Below are 27755 nucleotides of genomic sequence, written 5' to 3' on the forward strand. Positions count from 1 at the left end.
GGGAAAACTCAGGGCATGCAGGGGAAACTCACTGCAAAAATATCTATCAATCTATTCTGTTCTGTCAATTCATTCTATAGATATTAATTAATAATGTTGATATTCATAATAAAGTGAAGTGTTGTGTTTGCTTGATTAAATTTTTCTACATCAATTTCTAATTTACACAAATTTATTTTCTATACAGTACAGAATTTTAGAGAAATATTACACTCTACAGAAACCAATTAATTCTATAGAAAAATAATGTAATGAGCTGAGCCTGCTGCTAGTATCATCTATATAATTCCATTTAAGTTTACTTTACATAAAATAATTAATCCTTAATTACTATGAAACAAAACATAAATTTACTCTGTTATCGAACAACCTTTTTAAAAGTCTTCTAAGTGCTCTCTATATGATTAAATATCTTTCAGCTGAACCATGAATTACATAAAAATTTATCACCAAAACACCTTACAAAATTTTTCTAAGTTTCCAGACTGCAAAATTATGCTATTTTTCAAATTTCTGACTTAAAAAGTACATCAAATTTCCTTAGGTGCATTTTGCTGATGTATACAGTTTTGCCCAACATTTTGTGCAGGTTTTTGTTTATAATTCTTAGGTTCTGTCACTAAATGACTAATATATTTAATAAACATAACATTTAAAGATATTTACACCAAAGATATTTTAAAATTTTTTTAAAAAAAGAAGTCAGATGTAGGAATAATAATAATAAAAAAAAATTCTTCCATGATTTTACATCTCTTTAAATATGCACCATTCAACGAATTGTAGGTCGCATAAGTGGATTTTTTCTACCTATGAACTATCGCTTTTCTCAATGTTTCCAACGATGACAATGTCCTGACATATTTCCAAAGTAAAGGGCTCTTCGCTAATATGGATTATCCTGTGTCCCTCAAGGTCTTCTGTTTGTGAAAAGATTTTCTGACATGTTTCACACGTAAAAGATTTGTCATTACTAGGATTAACTTTGCGTGCTCTAAAACTTATTATTTGTGAAAATGACTTTCTACAGATATTGCACGTAAGAGCAGTCATATTACTGTGAATGTTTTCATGCCTTTTAAGATTTCCAGCATGTGAAAATGCTTTCCCACAGGTTTCACATGTATAAGGCTTATCTATAGTATGAATTCGTTTGTGTGTTTTAAGATTGCCTGATCGTGAAAATGTTTTTTTGCAAACGTCACACGCAAATGGCTTCTTGTTGTTATGGACAGCACTTTTGTGCATTTTAAAACTGTCTGTTCTTGAAAATGTCTTACCACAGGCTTCACACGTAATAGGTTTCTTCCTTGTATGGACTATTCTGTGCCTTCTAAGGTTTCCTAGTACCGAAAATTTTTTCCCGCATGTCTCACAGCCAAAGGGTTTCTCATTACTATGTACTGTTTTATGTATTCTAAGAATATCTGCTCTTGAAAATGATTTCCCACACATTTCACACGGAAAAGGTTTTTCCTTAGTATGCACTCTCTTGTGAGTCTTAAGGTTGCTTCCCTTTGAAAATGTCCTTCCACAATTTTCACACGTGAAAGGTTTCTTATTATTGTGTATTCGTCTGTGACTCCTAAGGGTTTCTTCTCTTGGGAATGTCTTACCACAGGTGCTGCATACAAAAGGTTTCTTTTCAAGGGCAATTCCTTGAACTTTACGGTTGCCTGTGTGTGCAACTGCTGTTCCTGCAGGGGTCATTACCCATAAAGGGTTTCTTATAATAATTTTCATATTGAATTCCCTAAGTTTTCTTAGCTGCCTTCATAAATCTAAGGAAAATGATTCAAATTTTCAATAACTGCTTAAAAACATCTACCTGTTTTTACTGAAGTTGAATGAATGGCATTTAAAGATATGATCCGAGTTTGCCTGGAAAAAAATGAACAGAAAAGAAAAAAGAGATTCTATTAAACAACAAATTTAAGAAATTACTATCATGAGCAAAAAAAAAAAAAAAAAAGAGATACAATGAGCTCCCAATTTAACACAGACATACAACCAATTTTCAAGCATTCTTGAAAATTTTTGATAACATTTTTACAACACCTTAGAGCTATATCTTATGAGCTTTTGTTCAACTTCAGCACAAAACACTGCCTTTTGAAAGTAAAACACACAAGACTAAAATATTTTAAATATTCATGTAATTTAACATACACTGTATATTTTACACAGTATCATATCCATATATTTATCTAGAAAATTAGTGCTGTTACTATAATATTTTCTTTAACCTGATATTCAAAAGCCTACACTGAAAAATCATAACTTAAGTGTTGTACAGTAAATAAAGAATAAATATCTGCTTATTGAGTCAAATAGCATACTATGCATGTCTTGACGGTACTGATGTTTGAAGGAAATGGGCAGGTTCTATTTAGTGAACAAATTTTTGAAGACAAAGTAATCAAAATACAGGAGCCCATTAAAATTACGAGGAGTAATTTTAGAGGAAAAAAAAAGTAAAGGCAAACTACAGCCATTATCAATTCACTGCAGGATGAAAGCCTCCTCAATGATTCATGTTGAGGGAAATGGACCATAATCTGCCACACTGGTCCAGTGCAGGTTGGCAGATCGACCATATTTAGCAGTCAGGGCTTGATCCCCAGTCTACTCAAAGAGCGTGTGCTACTGCACTCCCACTCCTGACCACTCAGCTATGGAGGCAGAGTAATATAAGCATTTTTTTCTATATTGAAATTTGGGTTAAACCATCTGGCTTAGGGGACAAAATTGCAGGTAATTATAATTATACTCTAGAGATAGAATACTTGTAGATGTTTTTAGAACTGATACCATGACCTTGGAAATTATTTTAGAATTATAAATTCTATAGAGAACAGAAGCCTTAAATTTGTTGTTGCTGAGGCAGCCTTTACTGTAGTCGCAGATTATTATTATTATTAGCCATATGGTGCAAGGAAGCCTGGGGCTTATGCTGCACCAGCCAAAAAAAAATTTCTCTATTACTCTGAGAGAGAGAGAGAGAGAGAGAGAGAGAGAGAAGTAGAAAGGAATCACCAAGAAAGGGAAGAATGATGATATCCAGCTCAGGACCCTGGGTGTGCCAAGCTCATACTCACCAGATGATGCAATCATCTGTGATGTAGTGAAAGATGATGCAATTTGGAGATAAATCAACTTTTATTCAACATAGTTACTATTAAGGCTTACAAAAGTGGCCTTTCAAATGTTTTTTCAATGCAAGAAACAGTAGTAATCAGAAGAGGCCATATCTGGAGAGCAGATTGGGTTTTGTTCTGACTGGTTCCAAGGTTATCTGATTGTTTTCGTGGTTTGGGATATGTTGGATATGGAAAGTGGAAAGACTTCTATAGACAAATTCTGGTTTAAGCTGAAAGAAAGATTTCTTCTCAGGAAGAAAATTTCAATAAGGACAACTTCAGTAATTTAACTTTACATGCTTCTCAGCATCAAAATCAACAATAAATGTGGTTGTTTTCAAGTTATGCATGGTAATCATGGTAATGCTTCTGAAACTGGCACAGTTATAAGAAACAACGTAAGTAAAAATTTAAGTGTCACACATGAATTCAAGTGAATTGGGTTGTTAATTTGAAGAGTAAACTGAATCAATGATTTCATCACTGAAGTCAAAGATAAGACATGCTAATACTAAAATGATATTTCCAGATAATTTGTTTTATTTAATTTCTTAAGACATACCATTTTGTAAAATTGTGTGAACATAATGTATGTTGACACAGTGCCTTTTTTCAAAATATGCACGGGTTACTATTTACTTATTCATGAACTCCCTCCCCCCCAAACTTGATTATCCACTCTTTTCTTGGTAAAAAAGTTGGGATGTCTGATAACCCTAACTTTTAATCATTTTTGGCATAAATTAAAAAGATATAAACAATTAATAAAATATTCTGTTTATACTCCAAGATGACCACAATAAGATCAGAGGAGTTTACAAAACAGAGAATCCAAGAACATCACCATATTTAATAGCCATGTATGCTTGAACTGTGCTCACTCAAAACACCTTTACCTTTGTATCCTTGTGCTGTTGTTGTTGTTGTTATTTGGTTTTTAGGAGCATTAGCAACTAAGGCCATATTGCTCCGGGAATATGCGGTGGTCATTTCCTGACCTTTCTGCGTCCTCCGTATTTGGTGGTGACGGGCTCGAACCCCGTCACCACCAATAATCAAGAAGCGTGTGCTACGCACTGCTGCTCCTTCCCATCTGGCTATGAAGGCGCCGTATCCTTGTGCTTGCCACAGCTGCCATCTCTGGACAACAGCAGAGGCAGTGACCTTGACTCCTCGAAAGTTCTCTAAAACTCTGATCTATCCAGAAAAAGGGGCATCAAGCTAAGCCCCCCACCCCAAGTGGACATATGTTTATGTACGTCTGCAACTAAAAATTAGAAATGTTTTTAGTTTGATGACTACATAAATTTTTCCTCATAGGTTTGGTTTTCAATGAGCATCATTAATGGTGTTACAACTCAAAATGTGGTGTAAAAAATTCAGATCTCTCACTGTGTTACTGTAGGAAGTACACCAATGTGCATTGCTCATGTAACTTTGCTATTTCTAACTTCAAGTTTTTTTTAATTCAAAAATTAAAAGCAAATAATGAAGAACAAATAACTGCCTTTATTTCAAATTGCTTTATTCTTGATGTTTTTCAAACAGATATACTAAATGGCATATGAAGTAGGTCTGTTCAAGTAACTTTATGGCCACAGAGACAGCTGTCACAATTACAATAAAAAAAAAATAAGTTAATTGTGAGGATGAGAATAGAAAATGAACTATAAACAGGGATTGGAACTATGAAGAATTATCAGAAAATAATAAGGAATACTGAAAAACTCATGATTTCAATGTCTTTGTCAAGGGTCAACCATCGAAATCACAGGAAAGACAGCAAGAAGTAGGGCCTCTGTTTTTGACATGAAATATAATCTTACATAAGGGAATTTTGAATTCAGTGGTAAAGGAAGTTAGGCCTAAATGTTGAGATAAGCATGGTAATAGTGAACGTGTATTTTGTGGCTGACCCAACAGAGGCGAAAAGCAAAAAGGAAAGTTAAAATCAGATATAACTCACCGAATCCAACGAGGTATACAGTCAAAAGAAACTTACTGGACTTGAAAAGGTAAGAAGTCAAAAGATCTATGAAACCATGTGAATATATACATGTGTGTATATACATGAATATATATCAAAATATGCAAGATTTTATATATATATACAGGGTGTCTCAAAAATACACGGCATAACTTCAGGAATGAGTTCCTCATATGTAGACAATAAAAATATTTTATATCAACATAGTTTCAGAAATTATTGGTTTCCGAGTTTTGAAGATCTATCTATGACACTTAACTGTTCACATCACCTTATAGTAATTGTTCAAAATGTCCACCTTCTGCCTGAATACAGGCCTCACATTGATGTCTCATGGACTCACGAAGACGATGCCAAATTCCTGGCATGTTTCGTATTGTCTCACAACCTGCCACAATTCGATTGCAGAGAGTTTCCATATCAGCTACTGGAGTCGAATACACCAATGACTTTAAATGGCCCCACAAGAAGAAATCTAGTGGGTTTAAATCAGTGAGCATGGAGGCCAGGCAGTTGGTCCACCCTCTACTTCAGTAGTCATAGATCTTGGTCATCCTCTGTCGGCAGCACGAGGTGCAAAGGTCCCACGTTCAAAAAGGTGGCGATGGATACCTTCAAACGCTTTCCTGTCTGGACATCTTCGTTCTGTGAACCTTTAGTGGTACAAATGACGAGCCTCCAGAGCATTGCCGTCCTCCAAACCGTACATTAAGTACACATCCGCTTGCTCCTGATTTGAGTACATGGTCGGAATGGAAAACCACCAGATTCTGTCAGTACCTTGTGATGAGGCCCAGGTGCCAAGTGTTTTTGTCAGATAGTTGGTTAGATTTGATTATCATTGTGCTGATTTGGTCTAGTGATAAGTGCGGTTCTTTTGGATCCCTGTCTGGCAAACTACTTGAAGAAGCTCCTCCTCCAAGTGGTCTGGGCTGGGCAGCTGGGGTGATTGTCCCCCAGCTGGCAGATCGAGCTTATTTAAGCTATCGTTTGAAATTCCGTGTGCTAAATTCTTTGTCTAGATTATAATATTGGCTGATAATAATGCCAAAAGCTAAAAAGAAAGTTCCAGCGCCTCTTGTCGAAGAACTTGAGGCAATTCTGGAAGAAGAAACTGAGGTAGAGATTCCGAAGGAATCACCTCAAAGAACTCCGGTCAAGGTGAGTCCTAGGCGGAAGTTTCGAGAGAAGGAGTCCCAGACTGATCAGAATATAGACCTTTCTTCTGAACTGATTGGATTAGAAGAAATGAGTTGCCTGAGAAGTAAGCTGAGGCTCCTCATTGCAATTATTCTGGAAGCAACTGGCCAAGATGTTGATATAGTTATGGGGTACTGGGATAAGATGGTGGATGTGGTACATACCTTGATGTTTGAGAATCAGATATTAAAGGCAAAGTTAGAAACTTTTAGACAAGGAAAAGTATCTAATCAAAAAACGTATGCAGAAGCCGTTGGTTCCCAGAAGGTTCAATCCAAGAGTAATTCTATTATATTGAAGGCGAAATCGGATAAATACCAGACAAGTGATCAAGTTAAGACTGAGCTAATGGGCAGAGTTGCCTCGGTTTTAACAGATGTGAAGATCGTGTCGGTTCGTCCGATAAGAGATAAGCGAGTAATTATTGAGGCTGCATCAGAATCTGATGTTGACAAGATTAAAAACTGTCCAGAAGTTCAAAATCTCGAGTTGGAGGTTGAGAAGACCCTTCGACGATTGCCGAGGTTTGTGATTTTTGACGTAGACCCAGAGGTCAGTCAAGACATTCTAAAGAATGAACTTTGGGGAAAGAACTTGGCTGATGAGTGTGTCAGCAAAGATCAAGTACTCTCAGAAATAAAGGTTTTGGCAAGGAATAAAGCAAGAAACTCTATAGGATATAACTTTGTGGTGGAGGTTTCCCCACGGATAAGAAGACAATTGGTTAATTGTTCTAGAGTGTTCTTGGAGTGGAGTTCGCATCGAGTCCGTGAACTGTGGAAACCGACGCAATTTTTTAAATGTATGGCGTATGGCCACATGGCCCGGCACTGTAAAGCAGAAGAGTTCTGCGGTCACTGTGCCGGGAGAGGCCATACATTTAAGTCTTGCAGTAAGCATGCGGATACACCGCAATGTGTTAACTGTCTGAAAAGGAAATTGCCCTCTGCACATGCCGCAAATGATCGGGCGTGTCCTGATTATCTGCGTGCTGTTGACATGTTAAAACGTCGAACAGAAATGTAATGCAAGCAGCATGAGATGTTTTCCTAGAGACGGATGTGTGGCTTCTCCCGGTGGTGACCGGAGGTCGTCGGTTATAGTTGACGCTGAGGTTGTGGTTCACAGGGATTGGACTCATGTGATGTTGTAAAAGAATGGTGGAGTTATTTTGAGCTGTATGTTTATATAAAGTGTTAGATCAATTTTATTATTATTATTTGTTTGACAGATTGTCAAACGTGGTTTCCTGGATAGGGCAACCTACCTCCTCGTGGTGGGGGTGGAGACGCCGTCCCCACCGCGAGGCTAAAGGTTGTTCTATCTCGTTTTAGATCTGTTTAGTCAAATTAGACTACTGTAATTGTTAATTAAATTGACCAATGTTAAGGTTGCAATAAATGTAACAATTATGATGTAAGTGGCAGATGAGCTATGGCTCAGGGGGCCATTTAGGTATAGTTTGATTAAATGGAATGGAGTACCTTGTGATGAAGGAAATCACCTGTGGGAGATAAGACATTCCGGTTAATAACTCGGGAAACAAGCATTTCTGGAACTACGTTGATATAAAATATTTTTATTGTCTACATACGAGGAACTCATTCCTGAAGTTTTGCCGTGTATTTTTGAAACACCCTGTGTATATATATATATATATATATATATAATTATACATATATTTGAATAGCATTGAAAATGGAATCATTATAATAAAATAAAATAGTGCAGCATACATCAGAGGCAGCAAAAAGCATATTCCTCTACATGATGCTTGAAATATAAATAAGAATAAGAGTTAAAATAAAATAATGCCAGCAGTATGGTAAGACAAGAGCGAAAATAATCAAAATTAAACCTAAATCTAACCGGGGGGGGGGGGGAAGAGAAGGGTAACAAGAATAAAAATATTGCAGTAGAAACTCTCTAAAATAATTTAGAAAATCTAAATGAAAGAATAATAATTCATTGAATTTTGAAAATTTCTATTCTTTCTAAATGAAAGAATAATAATTCATTGAATTTTGAAAATTCAATGGATTATTATTCTTTCATTTAGATTTTCTAAATTATTTTAGAGAGTTTCTACTGCAATATTTTTATTTTTGTTACCCTTCTCTTCCCCCCCCCCCCCCCCGGTTAGATTTAGGTTTAATTTTGATTATTTTCGCTCTTGTCTTACCATACTGCTGGTATTATTTTATTTTAACTCTTATTCTTATTTATATGATTATATATATATATATATATATATATATATATAAATAACTTTATAAGATTAGAAATGGTACTGCAAAATGCATTTGTTTATGCGACTATTCTGACACACCCACTGAGGGTTAATTAATGATTTTTTTTTAATAACTTAATGCATGTTCAGTTTCTGATGCATGCTTTTCTACAGATATTTTCACAGGCACTATTTCCTCTGAATTAGCATCGGAAATTCCATCTCTTTCTACGAAATGTGCATTAACTAGTCAAAACTATTCACAGTTTAACTCCACTTACCAAATCAAATTTTCATTCCTTCTACCATAGTCATCAGATTTTTGTCTTCTGAAAAGCTGGAGACTGAGTTTTTTCAGGGTTTTTCAGGGAAGGCAAGGTTTTTTCTAAAACAACTAGAGGAAGGCAGATATTTTCAGAAAAAGCACAGAAGGCTTTTTTAAAGTCCAGACTTTGGATATGAAATTAAATTTCCCTGACAATATGCACATTTTATATTAAAACATGCATGTTGTCAGGGAAATAGGGTTGTTTACCAGTACAGTATGATTTCAAACGTTAGTCTAATTAGGATTATTTTTTTGTATGAGGATTTCTGTTTGGACTGTCTTAGACGAAGTGATTACAATTGCTTCAGGAAAGATATAATTGCAGAATTTACCCTATTCAGAAATGTTGAGTAAAAGTTTTTAAGAATAATGGTCAAACTGTCAAGACTTAGATGATAAGAGCATTTTCAAGGCTTCACTAGAAACTAAAGATCTGAACTGTGTTGCCCCCCCCCCTTTTTTTTCACCTGGCTGAATATTCTCTCATAATCAGCACTCCTATGAGAAATTTTTAAAATGCCAAAACATGGGATTCATGGTTCTTTGGGCACTTATCATTTCCCCAACCAAATACCAGCGTACATCAATTCTTTCATAATACTGTAGCAACTGGTAGGTTATCGCACTGATATTGACAAAAACTGATGTAAAACATTTACTGCTTCATCTTCAATGACACTGAGAAATAATTTCAAAATATTTCAAATCTGAAAATAATGCATTGCTAATTTGGTATTTATAAGAACATAATTTTTCAACGAAAACTTGTGTATCATGTAGTTATATGCAGCAATAGAGTATTTTCTCACCAAACAAAAAAGAACAGAATCCTCTCTCTTTTCTTGTTTTAAACTTTCCATGACCTTGGACACGAAAATGCCTATTATTAAGTCAGATTCTGTTTCTCCTTCCAAAATGAAAGGTTTAAAAACTGTTGGTATAAGAAATTTACGTATCATATTCTACGACATATCTCGAAGTAATGACTTCAGTACATGGATGTGGGAATTGAGGAGGTATGTTGGAATTTTCAAACAATGGCATAACATTTAAAAGAAACAAGAAAGAGACAAGTAAATATGAACACACTTGATTAAATAAGTATCCATTTATACCTTAAATGGATACAAGCTGATGACTCTCAGTTTTGCTTTTACCAGAATTTTTTTTTTTCATAGGGAGTTCATTAATTTGTCTTCTTTCAACATATTTTTGGATCATGAATTGGAGTTGTTGTTGTTGTTGTTTTTTGGCGCAAGGGCTACTATGAACAAATTGCGCCAAATTGGAGTTACACATGTTAACTCACTAGTGATAAGCTGCATCACACAGCAACTGCAGCAGTTGACTTATGCATATGGTGTGACCTTGGTAGTCAGTCTAGTTTATTTCTGTTCAGACATGCAAGGAATGCTGCAGTATACTGCTCTCAAATTTTTTTTTCATCTCAAAAAAAAAAAAAAAAAAAAAAACATCAACTAAAGTGACAAAATGTTAAAAGAGGCTTATAGTGAACCTACGCTTCCATATAGCACAGCTTGCAGGTGGTTTAGAATATTTAAAGATGGACATGATTCTATCACAAAAATTTGCAGTCCTGGAAATCCAATCACTGCTGTCATCACAGAATCCATAAACACTGCTTCTGTGATAGAGGGAGAAGATTGTCCTACAACAGTAAGACAACTGGCAGAGATGTTGAGAATATCAGTAGGAAGCATGCACATATTCTTCATGACCATTTGGATATGACACGTGTTTGTGTACGCTGCGTTCCAAGACTACTCACACCTAAGTAACAGCAAGTTTGCATGGAGGTTTTTCAGGAGCTGCAATGGATGTTTACTGAAGATGGTGAAGTTCTGCCCAAGGTGATAATGGCAGGTGAGACACGGCTTCATCAGTTTGACCCAGAGAGTAAGAAATAGAGCTCTGTTTGGAAGTCTATGTCATTGCCAACACTGAAAAAAAGCAAAAGTTGTGGCTTTTGCAGGAAAGGTTATGATCATCTCTTTTTTTTAACATTCAAGGAATGGTTTACCAGCATGTTGTGCAACATCACACAACTGTTACAAGACCTTACTATAGAACTGCACTGCACAACTGTCGCAAACAATCATAACTACATGCAGGTGGTTGGATGGATGCTGCATCATGACAATGTGAGACCTCACATTGCTCTTGCTGTCATCAAGTACTTAGCCAGCATTAATATCAAATATGTTCCTCATCTGCTGTACAGCCCTATCCTTGCACCCTATGATTTTTTTTTTTATTTTCAAAGTCAAAGGAGCCGTGAGGAAAACATTTCCAGTCATCTGAAGAAGTTTTAAAGACAACAGAGGTTAAATGAATGTCAAAATGCATGTCAAAATATCACTTCCACCATGTTTTTGAAGAATGGCAGAAATGTTGGAGTAGTGCATTTCATCAAATGGGGGATTACTTTGAAAAGGACAATCAAAATATCGATAATTAATAAAGGTATATTGTGAAAAAAATAAATAAAAACTAATATAACCATTCTTTATTGGACACCCTCATAGAATAAATCTGGTCAGAGGTCACTGTTGTTCTACCAGCCTACTCAAACACTTCCTATGCATTTCCAACCTCCTCCTGGAGGTTGGAAATGCATAGGAAATCCAGCTGACCTTGGAATTTCCCCAAACTGTCAGCCTCTACCACCCATGTAGGTAACTTATTCCAGTACTTTATAACTTGCTGGCTAAAATAAAACTTCCTGCAATCCAGTCTAAACATCTTCCCATGTAACTTGAAATTATGGCACCTTGTTCTAGAATCATTTATAACCGTGAAAATTTTGTCCTTATTCATTTTGCTTATGCCTCTCAGAGCCTTAAACACCCCAATCAAGTCTCCTCTGAGGTGTTTAGTTTCCAAGCTGTGCAACCCACATATTCAAAGTCTCTTCTCATATGGACACTCTTTTACCGATCTCACCAAGCAAGTTACCCAACTTTGAAGAAGCCTTTCAAGAAGCACAATGTCTTTCTTTATGTGTGATCTCCAAACTTGAAAACAGTATTCCATGTGTGGTCTAACAATAGCCTTATATAATGGAATTATGATGTCTTTATCTCTACTAGCTCAATGTCATACCCTGTAGAATTACCTTCCAATGGCAGCACCAAGAGAAAGTTGCTTTTGATATGATGATTTTTTTTATTACAAAATCTTTTGAAGCAAAAGATTTTGCTTCAAAATCTTTTTCTTCAGTGACACATATTAATTGAAACTGATTGAATCTATCTTTTCTTTTAGCACTTCTAGATAAGATGTTCTCTAGGTTAGTAAACATTTACCAAATATTTATCTACTTTCATGGAAAGAGACTCACATTTTCTTTGGCTGGTGCAGTATAAGCCTCAGGCTTCCTTGCACCATATGGCCAATAATAATAATAATAAGACATACCGCTCCTTTTCAGCACACAAATCAATGAGATGGCAAGGGCAGCCTATTACCACCAAATGCTAAAGTCCTCTTTTGATACCCTTGCCACTCCATTTTTTAGACCTACCATAGCACAGGCATTATCAATTAAATGCATTAAAGGAATCCCACATGCTTTCAGGTTGTTCAGAAGAAGATGCCTAATGTTATACACTGTAGGATTACCTTCCAATGCCAGCACTGAGAGCAAGTTGCTTTTGATTTGATTATTTTTTTTTTATTATTACAAAAGGTCATTGTAATGATATAGCTTGGAATCACTTTGATCACTGCCATCTGTAGCTGTCGAAAATGGCACATTTTTCAGAGCCACCACTGCCCTTTCTTTTCCTCTTGGTGCAATTTTATTAACAGCCTCTACTGTTTTTGTTCTCCCAAAACAGAGCCACACATTTTTGATATTTCACTATTGGGAAGCATATTTCTGAACAACACATCTGAATGATCAGTATAATTCAAGAAAAGGTATGTTCTATAATAAATGATGAAAATAAAATTTTGCAGTATCAGCATTATCACTGTGAAATGCTACTCTATTTTTGCCTTCCTTTCTACATGGTACACAATGTTTTTATGTTTATTGGTTTACAAATGTCTGATTACATTGTTTTTCATCACTTGAAATTGTAAAATCGAGTGCATGCCTTCTGAAATTTTACATCATATTTCTTTGGCATATTAATGAAGGGTACCATTAATTACCTTTGCACGATGGAAGTATAATGAAATGCTACATCAGATGTTACAGAGACCAGTGCTGTTTTCTGCACTCCATCTTCCACATATGTCATGCAACACAGACTAACACATCTGATGGCCAATTCATTAATGAAAATAAGCAGAAATTCACAGAATTAAAAAAAAAAAAAAACAGAAAAAAACAAACGTTTATGATGGTGGGTGAGATGGCTAAGAGGTCCAAAAGATGGTTCATAAATCTGGAGAATTAGCAGCTATGCATCTCATTGCATTCTTTGGAATGACCTTCTTTCTTGAAAATAACAATCTACAGAAATTTAAGTCCAATATCAACAAATATTTTTTCAAACCATATACGATACTAGAGAACTAACAATTCCAATAATCTTTTGCATTGGAGTAATATAAAGAAAGAGTGGCTTGCAAAATTCAAATAATGCAGCAATTTTTTGAGAACATTTTGCCCCTAAAATGAATGTCTAGTGTGCCCTTTCATATTTTTGCATATTTTTTGATGAATAAACCACAACAGGAATTAAAACCAAAATATGCTAAAAGAATTTTTTTATTCACTATCGATTAAAAAAAAAAACAAAAAACCAACTGACCTGTTACAAGATATCCTCTGGCAAGACAGAACATTCCCATACTTTGTTCAGAATCCTTTCCTCAGTTGTGGACTGGCAAGAAGAGCAACAAAATGGCCTATTCATCCCCACAACTCGGGCCCTTCAGAGTTTATCTTTTGGAGCTTTTCGAAAATAAGGTTTCCATGAAAAACCATGGAATCTTGAGCTGCAATTTCATATCCATGATGCTGTCCCACCCATCTCTAATGCTGTGCTGAAAAAAGAATTTTCACAATTTGAATGTAATATTGGATTTACTGTAGCTAATGATGGGTAATATATATAAAAAAAGTTTGACTAAATAAAATAAAGGTTAAGCTTTCAAAAGATATTTAATTGAGAATTTTGTTTTTATCTCAAATACATATTTGATGACTTTCTCTTTCATATTATTATTATTAGCACAGCATCAGCAAAAAAAAAAAAAAAAAAAAAAGAAGAAAAAAGAAAAACCCAACACATTCAAAAAATACACACTTCCATAACACTGGATAGTAGTTTGTTCAAACAATCATTTACTCTCTGGCTGAAAGCAAACATTTGCACACCAATCATGATGCCATCCTTTTTCAATTTTATTTTATGTTCTCTTGTGTGCATTCTGTGAGAAAGAGTTAGAATACTTCAAAGAGTAAAAACACTTCAATGAGATCTCCTTGCAAGTGAGATCTCCATCAAATTGCACTCCAAGCAGTGCAATTTGAAGAACCAATGCTTTTTGTGGTAAGAGTATCCCTTCATGTTATTGACTAACTTATCTGCTCTTTACTGCACCCATTCCAGGAGATCCATATCATTTCTAAAATTAGGCTTCCCAACCTTTATGCAGTACCTGAGATGTGTCCTAACCACTGCCTTATACCTGTATATACTTATATTGTGGCCAGCTGCACTGAATTATTCACTATGAAGGCTTTTCTCTACCAGAAAAGCTCAGGTAGAGAAAGTCATGTCACATGTAGAGAGAGAGAGAGAGAGAGAGAGAGAGAGATGAAAAACAATGTCTCTTAAGCACCCTCATATGCTGACTGCTACAAGGAATACAATAAATCCCAATTTAAAGAAAGAGTAAACTGATTCTTTAAAGCAGGATTTAACTTTAACAGTACTTGGGAAAAATGTAACAATGCTCTCATTAAAACAGTTTTCTAGGTAGAATGAATATGTGATACATTAATTAAAAAAAAAAAAAAAATTGAAAAGGAAGAAAAAGTAGCACCCATTTTTACTCTCAGAGAGGTAGTTGCTGGGTCTGAGATAGAGCACATGAATGGTACAAAAACATTTCGCACAGAAACACAATGGCTACAATTAATGAGCTTCTAAATCTTTGCCGTAGTTGGCAAACAAAGTTCCACCAGATTGCTTAAAGAAACATGCTTTTCAGCATCTACATTTAGATCTTTTAATTCTCTCTCTCTCTCTCTCTTTCATTTTAGAATCCTGTTATTCTAATGCAGCGGTTGTTAACCATGGAGATGAGTAAACCATCCGAAATGCTAGTTTCTTTTTGCTGCATCTGTTCTCATTTATATTATTGTAACGGTAATAATGTGTCCTTTAAAAATTGAATTCTCTGACCATTTAATTCATTTAACCTTCTGTTGCTAAGTTTAGGAATGTGACAGACATCCCCCCCTTTTATTTATTTTTTTAAATTTTACATGAAAGCAAATTCTTCTGTGAATATTCAATATAGAGTATTTTTTGTTTTCATTTCAATACATTATGAATTATGTGAGCAAGACCATGCATCTCTTTTCTAAACGATACCCATTCCTACGTGGTGGCTATAATCTTGCTATGCAGCTTTAGGTTTGCTAACTATATGCGAAAAGCTGAAAAAAATAAAGACAACCATGTTGCACCTGCCAGACATCATTAAAGCATGTTTCAATCCAGGGGATCAGCAAATTTTAAAATTCTACAAAATACAATAAAAACATTATTATTTTATTTATTACTGATTATATTTTATTATTATTTATTATTGATTTCTCTAATTTATTTTCATTCAATATTTTTAATCAAATTTAGCAAATCAATTACAGGCATACCTCGGTTAACGTTACCTCTGATAACGAAGCTTCGATATAACGAAGTCGGCAATTTCAAGCCCCATTTAACATAAAAAAAAAAATATTCCAGTTTAATCACCTGAAATCTAAACAAACTGAAGAAACCTTTGGGGCTTCTCGTGGTTGGTTCGAGAAATTTAAAAAAACGGGCCAGGATTCATAGTGTAAAATTAACAGGAGAAGCTGCAAATAAGTTTCCAGGAAAACTAAAGGAAATAATTGAACGTGGAAATTTTCCAAATTTGGTGTTCAATGTTGACGAAAGCGGTTTGTTCTGGAAACGGCTACCAACAAAAAGCTTCATTTCTATTGAAGAAAAATCAGCTGCTGGGTTTAAAGCAGCCAAAGACCGTTTAACGTTACTCTTTGGATCAAATGCCTCTGGCGATTATAAATTAAAATTGTTATTAGTTTACCATTCAGAAAATCCGAGGGCGTTAAAAGGTAACATAAAAATGAATTTACCTGTAATATGGAAAGCAAATAGAAAAGCGTGGGTTACCAAGGAGTTATTTACTGATTGGTTTGTTAACCACTTTTGTCCTGAAGTAAAACGGTATTGTCAAAAAAACAACTTTGAAGAAAAAGCTCTTTTGTTGTTAGACAATGCTCCGGGACATCCTACTGATCTTAACACGTTGGACACATGCATTCCTGTCAAAGTTGTGTTTCTTCCAGCAAACACAACTTCCCTGATTCAACCATTGGATCAGGGAGTAATAGCATCATTTAAAGCTTATTATCTGCGTCGAACATTAAGCAGTTTAACTGAACTAGAGGATAAAGAGGAAATGACAGTTAAAACTTTTTGGAAAAACTACACCATTAAAAACGCAATTGAAAACATTGATAGTTCTTGGAAAGAAGTCACTAAGAAATGCTTAAATGGAGTTTGGCGCAAAATATGGCCAGCAGTTGTACTAGAAGAAGAAAATAACATCCAAGAAATTAGAAATGAAGTTATCCAGATGGTTCAATCAATAGGTTTCGAAAATGTCGATGAAGAGGATGTTAGAAATTTATTGAATGCAGAAGATGATAGTTTTTTCAGTGGAAGATTTAGAAAACCTTGTTAGCAATGAAGACGAAGTTAAAGAAGTTCCTGCCGAAATAAGTGTTAACAACCAAAGATTTAAAAAGGTGTTTAAATGACATTGAAAACGTTTTAAATTTTTTTAGTGAAAATGATCCTGATTTAGGAAGAAGTATTATTGTTAAGCGATCAGTGTTAAATGCAATAACTCCGTATAGGCAATTGTTAAATGAAAGAGAAAAAGAGCATAAACAATCAACTTTAGACTCGTATTTTAAAATGTGATTTCACTTTTTATGTAAGTTGACTGTTTATTTAATAAAACTTTTCTTTGTCCGAAAAAAAAGCTTTTCATTTTCTTTACGTAGGAACGTATCCCTATTCTGGCCATAGTATTTTTACCTCTGAAAACGAAGTAATTTCGTGGAACGCATCCTATTCGTTATTCGAGGTATGCCTGTAATTGTATTTTCAATTTTAAGTTAATATTTTAAATTCAGTGAAAAAAGCTAAAAATGAATTTTTTATAATTAAAACAAAGAGCAGTATACTTTATAGATGCCATGTGAGTGTCTATTAAATTGAGGGTGTGGGTGACAGAATTTTTGAAACAAGAAGGGAGGTACAGTAGCAGGGCAAAATTGGAAAGGAGGTGACTGAACAAAAAGGCAAAATCCTTGCTCCATTGAAATGAGTTCAGCTCCCCTAATTTTTTTTTATTTGTGGATAAGACTATTCGAGAGGTGTTAGTAACAAATTTTACTGAAATTCTAAAGAATGATGTTAACGGGATTTCTAGCTTGTGATAAGTTCTATGTTAGTTTCATATACTCATACATTCATTTTAATTATTTATTTATTTATTTTTTTTGGCTGGTGCAGCAAAATCCTGCGGCTCCCTTGCACTTTACGGCTAACATTTTCAGTAATGCTGAAAACATACTAAGATATTTCAAATGAAGCATCCTCTCTGAAAATTATCTAATGTTTCATTTACATTTTAACTATCAATGAATTAGGGGGAAAGAAAAAACCTGGATGCCTTATAATGGGTGAAATTTGATGAAATATTTAAATACGTACTTACTGGAACTGTGTAAGAGGATTTAAACTGTTGTATAATAATAGAAAACCAATTTTATGACAAAAAAAAATGAAATAACTACAGATATTAAAGATTTCATGTGGCAATGTGATCTAAGTTTTCTAGATGACATTCTAATTTATTGAATGATTGTTATGTTTACTGGCTCTGACTACCTGAAAAAATTCCCCTGCATACTCCAAGTAGGGCATCACCGCAGTCATGTCCTTTATCTTATTGGCTGGTAGCCTTGGAGCCGCTTTTTGAATAAAGCTACATATCTCACACCCTGAATAATCTTTCCCTTTTTGAGAATATTTTGAATACTCCAAGACGCCACATCACTGAATATTTTTTTTTGTAAAACACTTTGGAGGGATCAGAAGAACAAACTTTAATTACACTGAGTTTCTTCATGGGAATACTCTTGATAAGATCATTACATGCACTCATAAAGTCCAAAAATTTCTTTGGTTGCATTTTAACAGGAACCATAGGATGAACTTCCCTAGCTTCAAGAATAACATCTTCCATCATGTTAGCTGGAGTTAAACATTTATTTTCACCTTGCATTTTTCAATGTGTGCAAAGTCTCAGTCACAGTTCAGCAAGCTGTGGTCTTTGAGGACAAACTCGTGTTGCACTTCTTGAAACAGTCCCATACTTGTCATAAACACCATAAGAAAAATCATGGTTTCATTTTTATTCTGCTCACATCATTTATCAGACCAGATAATCAAATTTTCCTGATGTATCTTTCCTTCATTAACATAAAAACATTAAAAATGCAAGAGGCAATTTTGTTGCTACTCCTGGAAGCCAGCACTTTTTTTTTTTTTTTTTATGTAAACCCCAAACACGAGAGGTATTAGAACATATAGTACTTAGTACCGTGCTTGGGTTGGAGGTTGAGAAGACAAAAGAAGATATTTGTTGACATTGGACTTGAACTTCTGTAGACTAATTTTCAGGAAATACGTATGAAGGAAGGTTGTTCCAGAAAACGGCAGTTGAATAAATAAACGAGGAAGATGAAAAGTTGGTTCTGTGAGTTTGGAGTTGGACAGTAAATGGATGTTGGCTGGTGGTGGCATGTGTTCGGACTGTTTTGAAAGAGAGAGCGGGAATTATAGAAGCCAATTCAGAAGAACAGTGCCCATGGACGTATCTGCAGAAGAGGCATGCAGCAGAAACAGTACGTCTATGAGACAGCGAGTGGAGAGACTTTGTTAAAGATGAATCATTAATTAACCTAACTGCCCTCTTCTGAATGGAATCAAGAAGCCTGAGAGAGGTTTTGGGGGCACCGCCCCAGATGCGGGAACAATATTCCATGGCAGGGCGGATTTGCGATTTATACAGAGTGGGCAGCTGTTTGGAAGAAAAGTAACGCCGAGAGCGAAAGAGAAAACCAAGTTTTTTAGATGCAGAGGAAGCAATATTTGTAATGTGCTTGTGCCAAGAGAGATTAGAAGTCAGATATATTAAAAGATTAGAAGAAGAGATTAGAAGTCAGACAGATTAAAAGAGATATATCATTTTGCCTAGAAATCGGAGTGTGACTAAAGATAAGCATAGGAGCAGAAGAATCCTTTTTGCGAGATATAAGACAAGACTGAGTTTTAGAAGGGTTGAAATCAACTAAGTTGTCTTTGCCCTACTGGAGAATTACCTGAAGATCGGCATTTAAGGAATTGGTAGCAGATTTTCGAGAAGTTGAAGCTGATTGAGCAGGACAAGGTTTCTCAAAATGGAAAGTGGAATGCAATGTGCTATCATCGGCAAAACTATGGATAGGATTTCCAGTCAATGAAAGATCATCAATATACAAGAGGAAAAGAGTGGAGGAAAGAACTGAACCTTGGGGGACATCGGCATTAGTGGAGAGGTTAGAAGACAGAGAGCCATCTACCATCACCCTCAGTGAACGATCAGAGAGAAAACTGGATAACCAATTACTAAAAACAGTTGGCAAACCATAAGATGGAAGCTTGTTTAGAAGACCTTTATGCCAAACACGATTGAAAGCCTTTGAGATGTCAAGAGCAACTACTTGTGTTTCACCAAACCTTTCCATTGAATTAGTCCATAAATGGGTAACATATGCCAGAATATCACCAGTGGATCGACACTGACGGAATCCATACTGGCGATTGTTGATCAGACGGAAGGTTTCTAGGTAGTTTCCTCTTGCTGAGACTACACACATGAGGGGGCTAAAATTTAAGCTGAGGAAAGATGGAAAGATGTGGAAGCCTATTCCAACAATGAACCAGCAAGTGATCCACTTCCACATGTTGTGGAAGTGGATGGTTTGAATAAATTCAAGGAAGAACTACACAAATTCTTGGAGGGTAAGGATGGGTGAAGTGTGTGTGTATGTGTTTTGGCTAATGCTATATAAGCTTGCTTTCTTGCGTCATTTGCCACTACTATTACCACCTTTTTTGAAAACAGCTTGCTAAAATTTTCACTAACAATATTATCTGGATTATCTTTTTTAAAAGCTTTATACAACCTAGAAAAACATTCAAATCTGAACTTATGTAAGTTTTTTTTGTATTTGCTCTACCACAGTGATTTTGTTCTTTGCGCAAAGAATTTATGAGCTCAAAGAATTATGGTCATCAGTGGTAAACTTTTGTTTTCTATGATTTTTGCCTCTTTTGTCTATGTATATGGATATTCCCTTCTTTTGTCTTTCATGGAGTATCTGAAGAAATACATGCTTTAAACCTTGAGTTTCTTGAAAAGTTTTCTCACATACTTCTTCCTTTCTCCCATCAGAACAAGGTAAACGATGGCTTACAGTACAATGATGTCTAATGTCACACGGGTTGTAATATTTTCTATGTCATATTCTTTTAATATTATCAGTGATCCTAAAACATATGTTACTTGGGTATTATTAGAATTCATGTTACGATAATCCTTGAACAATTTATTCCTCCGTGTGAGAAATATTTGCATTCTTTTTTACATTTGCATGAGACCTGAAAGAAAGAAGAAAAGATAAAAATTTGGTTTTCAGTTGGCATTGAATTATTCCACTTTGTGAAGAAATAAAAAGCAAAAAAGAATACAGTGAAATCTAATAAAAAATAGCTTTCAAATGAAATTTTATGCAAAATAGTTTTAACTAATTTCTTATGGGGGCACTCGAAGAGGTACAACAACCATCTCCTTGTTTTTTCTTTTAACATATGCTTTTCCATTGAGCTTTCTCCTATCTGACGTTTTCCATCACTTTTCCTATTGATTTCCACATTTTCTTTTCCCGTTAAACATTTACTTTATCATTTTCTTAATTCAATAAACACTCAATCTCACAATTCAACTAAAACTAAATCAAAACACTGTTCAACATGCAGTGTGCCACTGCCATTAAAATCACGTGGCACACAGATCACTTGAAAGGAACAGCTACTGTGGACATCTTTGATCAATAAACATGATTTCCCCTTAAAAAACCCATAATGTGTCTGAAGTGTAATTGTGGCCTTGTCTAGATGATTCTGCATTACTTCCCTTACCAGTGACTCCATTATTTTCTCCAGAACAGAAGCTAAACCAACAAGGTCTGTAATTATTTGTGTCATTCTTTGATCCCTCTTTTTGAATTTGGGATACATTTGCACATCTCCAGTCTGCGGGGACCACATCTGAATCTAAGGATACACTCATAGTTATGGCTAAAGGTTTGCTTCCTTCCTTCCTTAATATAATTAGATAGTTCTTATCCACCCCAGGTGCCTTTCTTATGTTTAACTTCAATAATTTCTCTTCTGCTTTCCTCTCAGTTACTACAAAATCATTTAGCTCCCTGTTAGAGTTTGAAAATTCTGGCATACCCTTGCATAAAGAATTCTTCATGTATGAATACTGATACAAAATACTCATTCAATTTGTCAGTAACCTAAGCAGGACCAGGAACAGTCAAATCATCAATATTGGGTGGACCAATTCAATTCCTTCCCCTCCTAGTGTTTACATAAGTAAAGAAATCTTTACTGTTTTTCTTTGCATCCTTTGCCAAAGATTTCTTGTAATCTTCCTGATCTTCGTGACTTGATTACAGACCAGTTTATATCTACCATAGGTTCCTGTGTCACCCGATAATTTATCGGGTGACACAGTGTCCTCCCTGGCATGGTATATGCATACCATGCCAGGGAGGACACTGGCATGGTATGCATATAAATTCACCAGGTGGTGCACCCATCGAGTGGGCGCACTGTCCGGATAAAATTTAAGTGATTCTCGCAGTACCGTATGGTACTGCTCACTGACCTCGATCAATATTAATTTGAACATACTATGCGATCGAGGTCAATGCGACAGAAGCATATAAATGTCAAATTATGCAATTAATTTTTGCTCTGGATCGTTTAAGTCACATTTATAAATAACAGAAAATTTTAAAATATTACGAAGTATTATACTTCTCAACCTGGCTACTTCATTATGCCACCTGGCTAGCAAAATTTTCTGGGGAGAACACTGCATGCATTTTTCTTCTCTGCCACGAGTCTCGTCAATTTAAAGCATTTAGGACTATACCTTGAAAATAATTTCTTAGTTGGTATGAAAAGCCTAATAGCTTCTATCATGAATTCCTCGAACACTTCCCATTTAGAATTTGCTGATGGTAACATCATCAGTTAGTCCCACTGTATGGAATTTAAAAACCTGAGACCACTGTAGCCTCTTTTATGAAAGCAAAAACCCCCTCCCTTTACTACCCTTGATGGTAGTTACAAATCCCCCAAATTAATACATTGTGATCACTGCCACCTAGTGTTTCCATTATCTGCAGATTCTTAATGCATGACTAATCAATGCTGATAATCAGATCAAGAGTATTACTCCATCTTGCTACTGTAGAAAACAGTCATCCAGTAATTCCAAAAAATCTTTAGCTAATCTATGAGTGACCAAGGAACAAGTTATAGTCAATATGTGGAAAGTTAAAATCTCCTATTATAAGACATTCTGATTTACTGGCCCACTATTTCTCCGCTGTATAGCTGTTCAATGTACTCATCAGAGTCATTAGACCTATAACACTTTGCAACTCTCATTTTTGCTTTCCCCCAGTGCTTATGTCACACCAAACTGACTCAATATTGCATTGGCCACCCATGTCAACTGGATGCATTGCTTTAGATTTTGTACTTCTTAACTAAGAGCATAACTCCTCCCCCTCCTATCCTGTCTGTCCTTTCTGTATACATTTTACTCCCCATATTCAAATTCTGCATCCCTTAGATCTGAGAGGCACCGAGTCTCTGATATCCCAACAATGTCTGCATTTGATGCGTTGACCAGCACTTCAATGACCAATTTTATTTATTTTACTTCTAACATTGGTGTACATTCAAGTATACATGCATCTGTTCTTATTCTTAGTTACCCTCACATAGCCCATGTATTTACTTGTTCCATGATGACTCCTAGCAGTCTTTGAAATCCCTAGCGTCTTGCTTTCAAGGCTGCTGTTTGTTCCAAAAGCAGTGCAAGAATCACTTTCACCTCTGCCTGTGGCTATTGTTAGTCTATTAGTCTGTGTATCTCTTCCGAGCTAGCAGTGTTCTGCCCAACCTAACACTGCCTTGATAGTATCATCAGCAAATATTCTTGCACCATTTCTACTTAAATGTAGCCCATCCCTGTAGAAGCAGTCTCTCATGTTAACAAGCACAGACCATGCTGAGAAAAATTCTACTCCACGAGTCATGTACAATCTCTCCACGGCTGAACTGACTGACAAAGTTCTCATCATATACTCCCTCCTATCGTGTCTGGGCAGAATTGCACACTTTCAAATTTAACTTTTTTTTTTAACATTGCCCTGTACTTTTTAAGTAAATCTGCAGTTCTATTACTCTTAATGTCATCAGTGCCAATGTGTACAACAATATCATCTTTTGCACTTAAAAGATGGCATCAAACTTACCCCCCTTGCAGACATACCGTGGTCCTATTTCACTTATTTTTTTTTGCATAATATATATTACCCGGTTCCATGACAACAGAATTACCTACAATAACTAACTCCTGTGTAATCAACACATTCTGCCTTTGGGGTTGTCCCTGTGTTGCCTTACACACAGAAGTATTCCAAGGCAAATACTGATTTCGGCAAAATTTGGCACTGAGAACATAGCTCTGCAAATAAAGATTTCATTTGTTTTCCTATTTAGCTCAAATGCTAAAAAAGTTTATGGACTTTTCGCATACAGCATATAATCAACATGGATCCAGACGTACAGTGGGATAAACTGACGATGTTACCAACAGTAAATTCTAAGTGGGAAGCATTCAAGGAATTAATCGTGGAAGCTACTAAAAGTTTCATACCTATTAAGAAATATTGTTCAAGGTTTAGGCCTAAATGGTTATCTAATGAACTAATGAGACTTGTAACAGAGAAGAAAAATGCATGGGATGCATATAAATTATCAAGCGACTCAGAAGCCTATGGCAGATATAAGCTAGTCTGTAATCAGGTGACAAAGGAGGTTAGGCAGGTGAAGGCAGATTACGAGAAATCCTTGGCAAAAGATGCTAAGAAAACAGCAAGGATTTCTTTACTTATATAAACTCTAAAAGAAAGGGGATGAATCTGATTGGTCCATTTGACATCGATGGTTCGACTGTTGATGATCCTGCTCAGATAGCAAACAAACTGAATGAGTATTTTGCATCTACATTCACATGTGAGGAATTATTAAGGTTTGAAAATGACAGAAGGTTATCAAATTGTGGCAGGATACTTAATGATTTTGTAATAGCTGAAAGCAAAGTGGAGGAGAAATTGTTGAAGTTAAACATAAGAAAAGCACCTGGGGTGGATGGGATCTATCCAGTTATATTAAAGGAGGCGGCAAAGCAACTAAGCAAACCCTTAGCCATAATTATGAGAGCGTCTTTGGACTCAGGGGAGGTTCCCACGGACTGGAGATGTGCAAATGTATCCCCAATTCACAAAGGGGGATCGAAGGGCGACACGAGTAATTACAGACCAGTTAGTTTAACTTCTGTTCCGGGTAAAATAATGGAGTCACTGGTTAAAGATGCATTGCAGGATCATCTAGACAAGACTGCAGCAATAATTCCGACACAGCATGGGTTTGTTAAGGGAAAGTCTTGTCTGACAAATTTGATTGGTTATTATGATGTGGTCACAAAGGAACTGGATGCAAAAAATAATTTTGATATCATATATTTGGATTTCAGGAAAGCTTTTGACACTGTTGCGCATGGAAGACTATTGTACAAATTGGAGCAGAATGGTATTAAGGGTAAGTTGCTACAATGGATAAAAGGATGGTTAAGTGGGAGAAGACAGAGGGTGGTAATCAATGGGTGCTGCTCTTCTTGGACTAATGTTATTAGTGGGGTCCCACAGCGTTCGGTGTTAGGTCCACTGTTGTTTTGTATATTTATCAATGATATTGATGAAGGTATATCAGGCTTAATGTCGAAGTTTGCAGATGATACAAAGGTTGGCAGGGTTGTTAATGACAGTAATGGCAGTGTGCTACTGCAACAGGATCTAGATAATTTGGGCAGATGGGCTAAGAAGTGGCAACTGAAGTTTAACCTTGACAAATGCAAAGTACTGCATATGGGTAGAAGTAACCCCAGAGAAACGTACCAGCTGTGTGGTACTACACTTAAGGTGGTAGAAAATGAAAAAGACCTGGGAGTAATTGTGCAGTCAGATTTGAAGTTTTCTGAGCAATGCAGACAGGCTGCCAGGGCAGGTCATGGGGTTTTGTCAATGATATATAGGAATTTTGCTAGCAGGGAAAGGAGGTGATTATCCCTCTGTATAAGGCAATGGTCAGGCCAAGCCTTGAGTACTGCGTACAGGTCTGGAGGCCTCATTTTAGGAAGGATGTAGATTTACTTGAGCGTGTACAGAGAAGGGCAACAAGATTGGTGAGGGGAATGAAGGGATCCTCTTATCAAGAGAGGCTTAAGTTCTGCAAATTGTAGTGGCTGGAGACTAGGCACCTGCGCGGTGATCTGATTGAGGTGTATAAGGCCTTGAATGGGTTGAGCACGCTGAATTCTGATGGGATCCTTCCACTTGTTCAGATTACGAACCTAAGGGGGCATAAATTCAAATTAAGAAAAGACAGATGTAGAATAGATGTGCGGAAATTTGCCTTTAGCCAGCGGGTGGTTAATTGCTGGAACAAACTTCCATCTGTCGTTGTGGAGGTTGATAGGTTGAATAAATTTAAGGCGGAACTGGACAGGCATTTGGAGGGAATGGTGTGATTTGTTTTTTGGCTGATGCTGCATAAGCTCATACACTTGCTTTCTTGCATTACATGCCACTACTACTACTACGGTATGCCACAAACAAATATCGAAAAATAATAGGTATTGTCAGACATACCCTGGTTTCAACTAGTTATAAAGAGGCAACTCTGGATGCTTCATTCAAGCAAATTAAGGATTTAGCAATTCATTTATTTATTTAGAGTCCAAGTCACAGATAATAATAACAAACTCCTAAAAACGTGCATGTTATATGGCATCATCACACTACAACTGTTGATAAGTTGGCCAGCGATAAAAAAAAAAAAAAAACATACAGAACGCCAATGAACAAGTTTAAAATTTAAATCATCCATTCTCCGTTAATAGGACGAACCAAATTCTGAAGGGCAACGAAAACTATAACACGTGCCACAATCTCATCCCTGAAACGTTTTAGCAGACATTCCTCAATGACGAAAAATAAATTCAAAGCTATGATTGAAACAATCAAAGCCGGTCTCGAGAGGTGAAGATTGAACTTACTTGACCCATGTGGCCATAAATTATTATATAAACTGGTCACCTGATATACTGTTGATTTTAATTAATTTTGAGCGACATTCATTTCAAAATTAAACTATTATTTCAACCCAGTAACATATCTTCTAATATATTTACACAAACAAATATAAAGTCCAAAGGTGTATACAAACAGCGCCATCTCAACATGTGAAAAAAAGCCATGAAACTGTTTTTTACAGTTTATTTTTTGAACCATACATACACTGCAAGACAACAGAACAAAATGCTTTTTGTAAATATTTTATTGTGAACAGTGTCACTGAAGGCAAATATTTGATGTAATAGGCATCCTGTTATGCGACTTGTGAGTATCCAATAGAAATCGATCTACCACCTACAGAGCTGCACATTATGCAAATTATTCATGCCTATAAACATATGGATTGTTACCACATCTCCAGTATTCAGGATGGCAAGTCATCGTCGTTATTATTATTATTATTATTATTATTATTATTATTATTAGCCATATGGAGCAAGGAAGCCTGAGGCTTATGTTGCACCAGCCGAAAAAAAAATTCTGAATTTCCCTGAGAGAGAGAGAGAGAGAGAGAGAGAGAGAGAGAGAGAGAGAACAAGAGTCAGAAGCAGAAGGGTATCATCAAGAAAGAGAAGGATGATGACATCCAGCTCAGGACCCTGGGTGTGCCAAGCCCATACTCACCAGATACGAGCCCCTTTTAGATGATTATTTAAGAAGACAGACGGTTGGTCGAGCAGTCCAGGCAGAGGTAGCACGTTGGCTTAATGTGTCACTGTCGGCGTTTTCTAAGCTGTTTCAGGAGATTGGAACCATTAAAAGAACAGTTGGCCAAGACCGGGCGAGGGCTATCAACCAGAACAGACCGCTATCTGGTTCTAACAGCAAGACCCTACAATGTCCTGTCATCAACTGTCTCTTGGGGTTGCTGCGGCCACAGGTGAAAACATTTCCAACCGGACTATATTAAGAAGACTCAATTGAAGTGGACTTTAAGCAAGGAAGCCAGTGGTTTGTATCTCATTAACCAC

General features: G+C 36.0%; 1 protein-coding gene across 2 annotated transcripts; it reads right to left on the reverse strand.

Moving 5' to 3' along the window:
* Positions 1-710: 710 nt before the first annotated feature.
* LOC150075672 (uncharacterized) lies at positions 711-26811 on the reverse strand. 2 transcript variants are annotated; one of them, XM_090388949.1, is made up of 3 exons: positions 26706-26811; positions 13670-13904; positions 711-1781 (listed from the first exon to the last, which is right to left on the reverse strand). In XM_090388949.1, exon 3 carries the CDS (start codon positions 1741-1743, stop codon positions 811-813), a length of 933 nt encoding a protein of 310 aa, XP_090245075.1. In that variant the 5' UTR covers positions 1744-1781; positions 13670-13904; positions 26706-26811; the 3' UTR covers positions 711-810. The 2 variants fall into 2 exon arrangements, with proteins under 2 accessions (XP_090245075.1, XP_090245076.1); XM_090388950.1 differs by having other exon boundaries at positions 711-1881.
* Between the last annotated feature and the right edge of the window lie 944 nt (positions 26812-27755).

Source organism: Mastigoproctus giganteus, chromosome 14 (assembly GCF_048544385.1).
Source record: "Mastigoproctus giganteus isolate SK-2022 chromosome 14, ASM4854438v1, whole genome shotgun sequence".
Taxonomy (NCBI): domain Eukaryota; kingdom Metazoa; phylum Arthropoda; class Arachnida; order Uropygi; family Thelyphonidae; genus Mastigoproctus; species Mastigoproctus giganteus.

Bases quoted from the DNA above. Each gene is read 5' to 3' on its own strand.
- LOC150075672 (XM_090388949.1), bottom strand. From the start codon at position 1,743: ATGAAAATTATTATAAGAAACCCTTTATGGGTAATGACCCCTGCAGGA.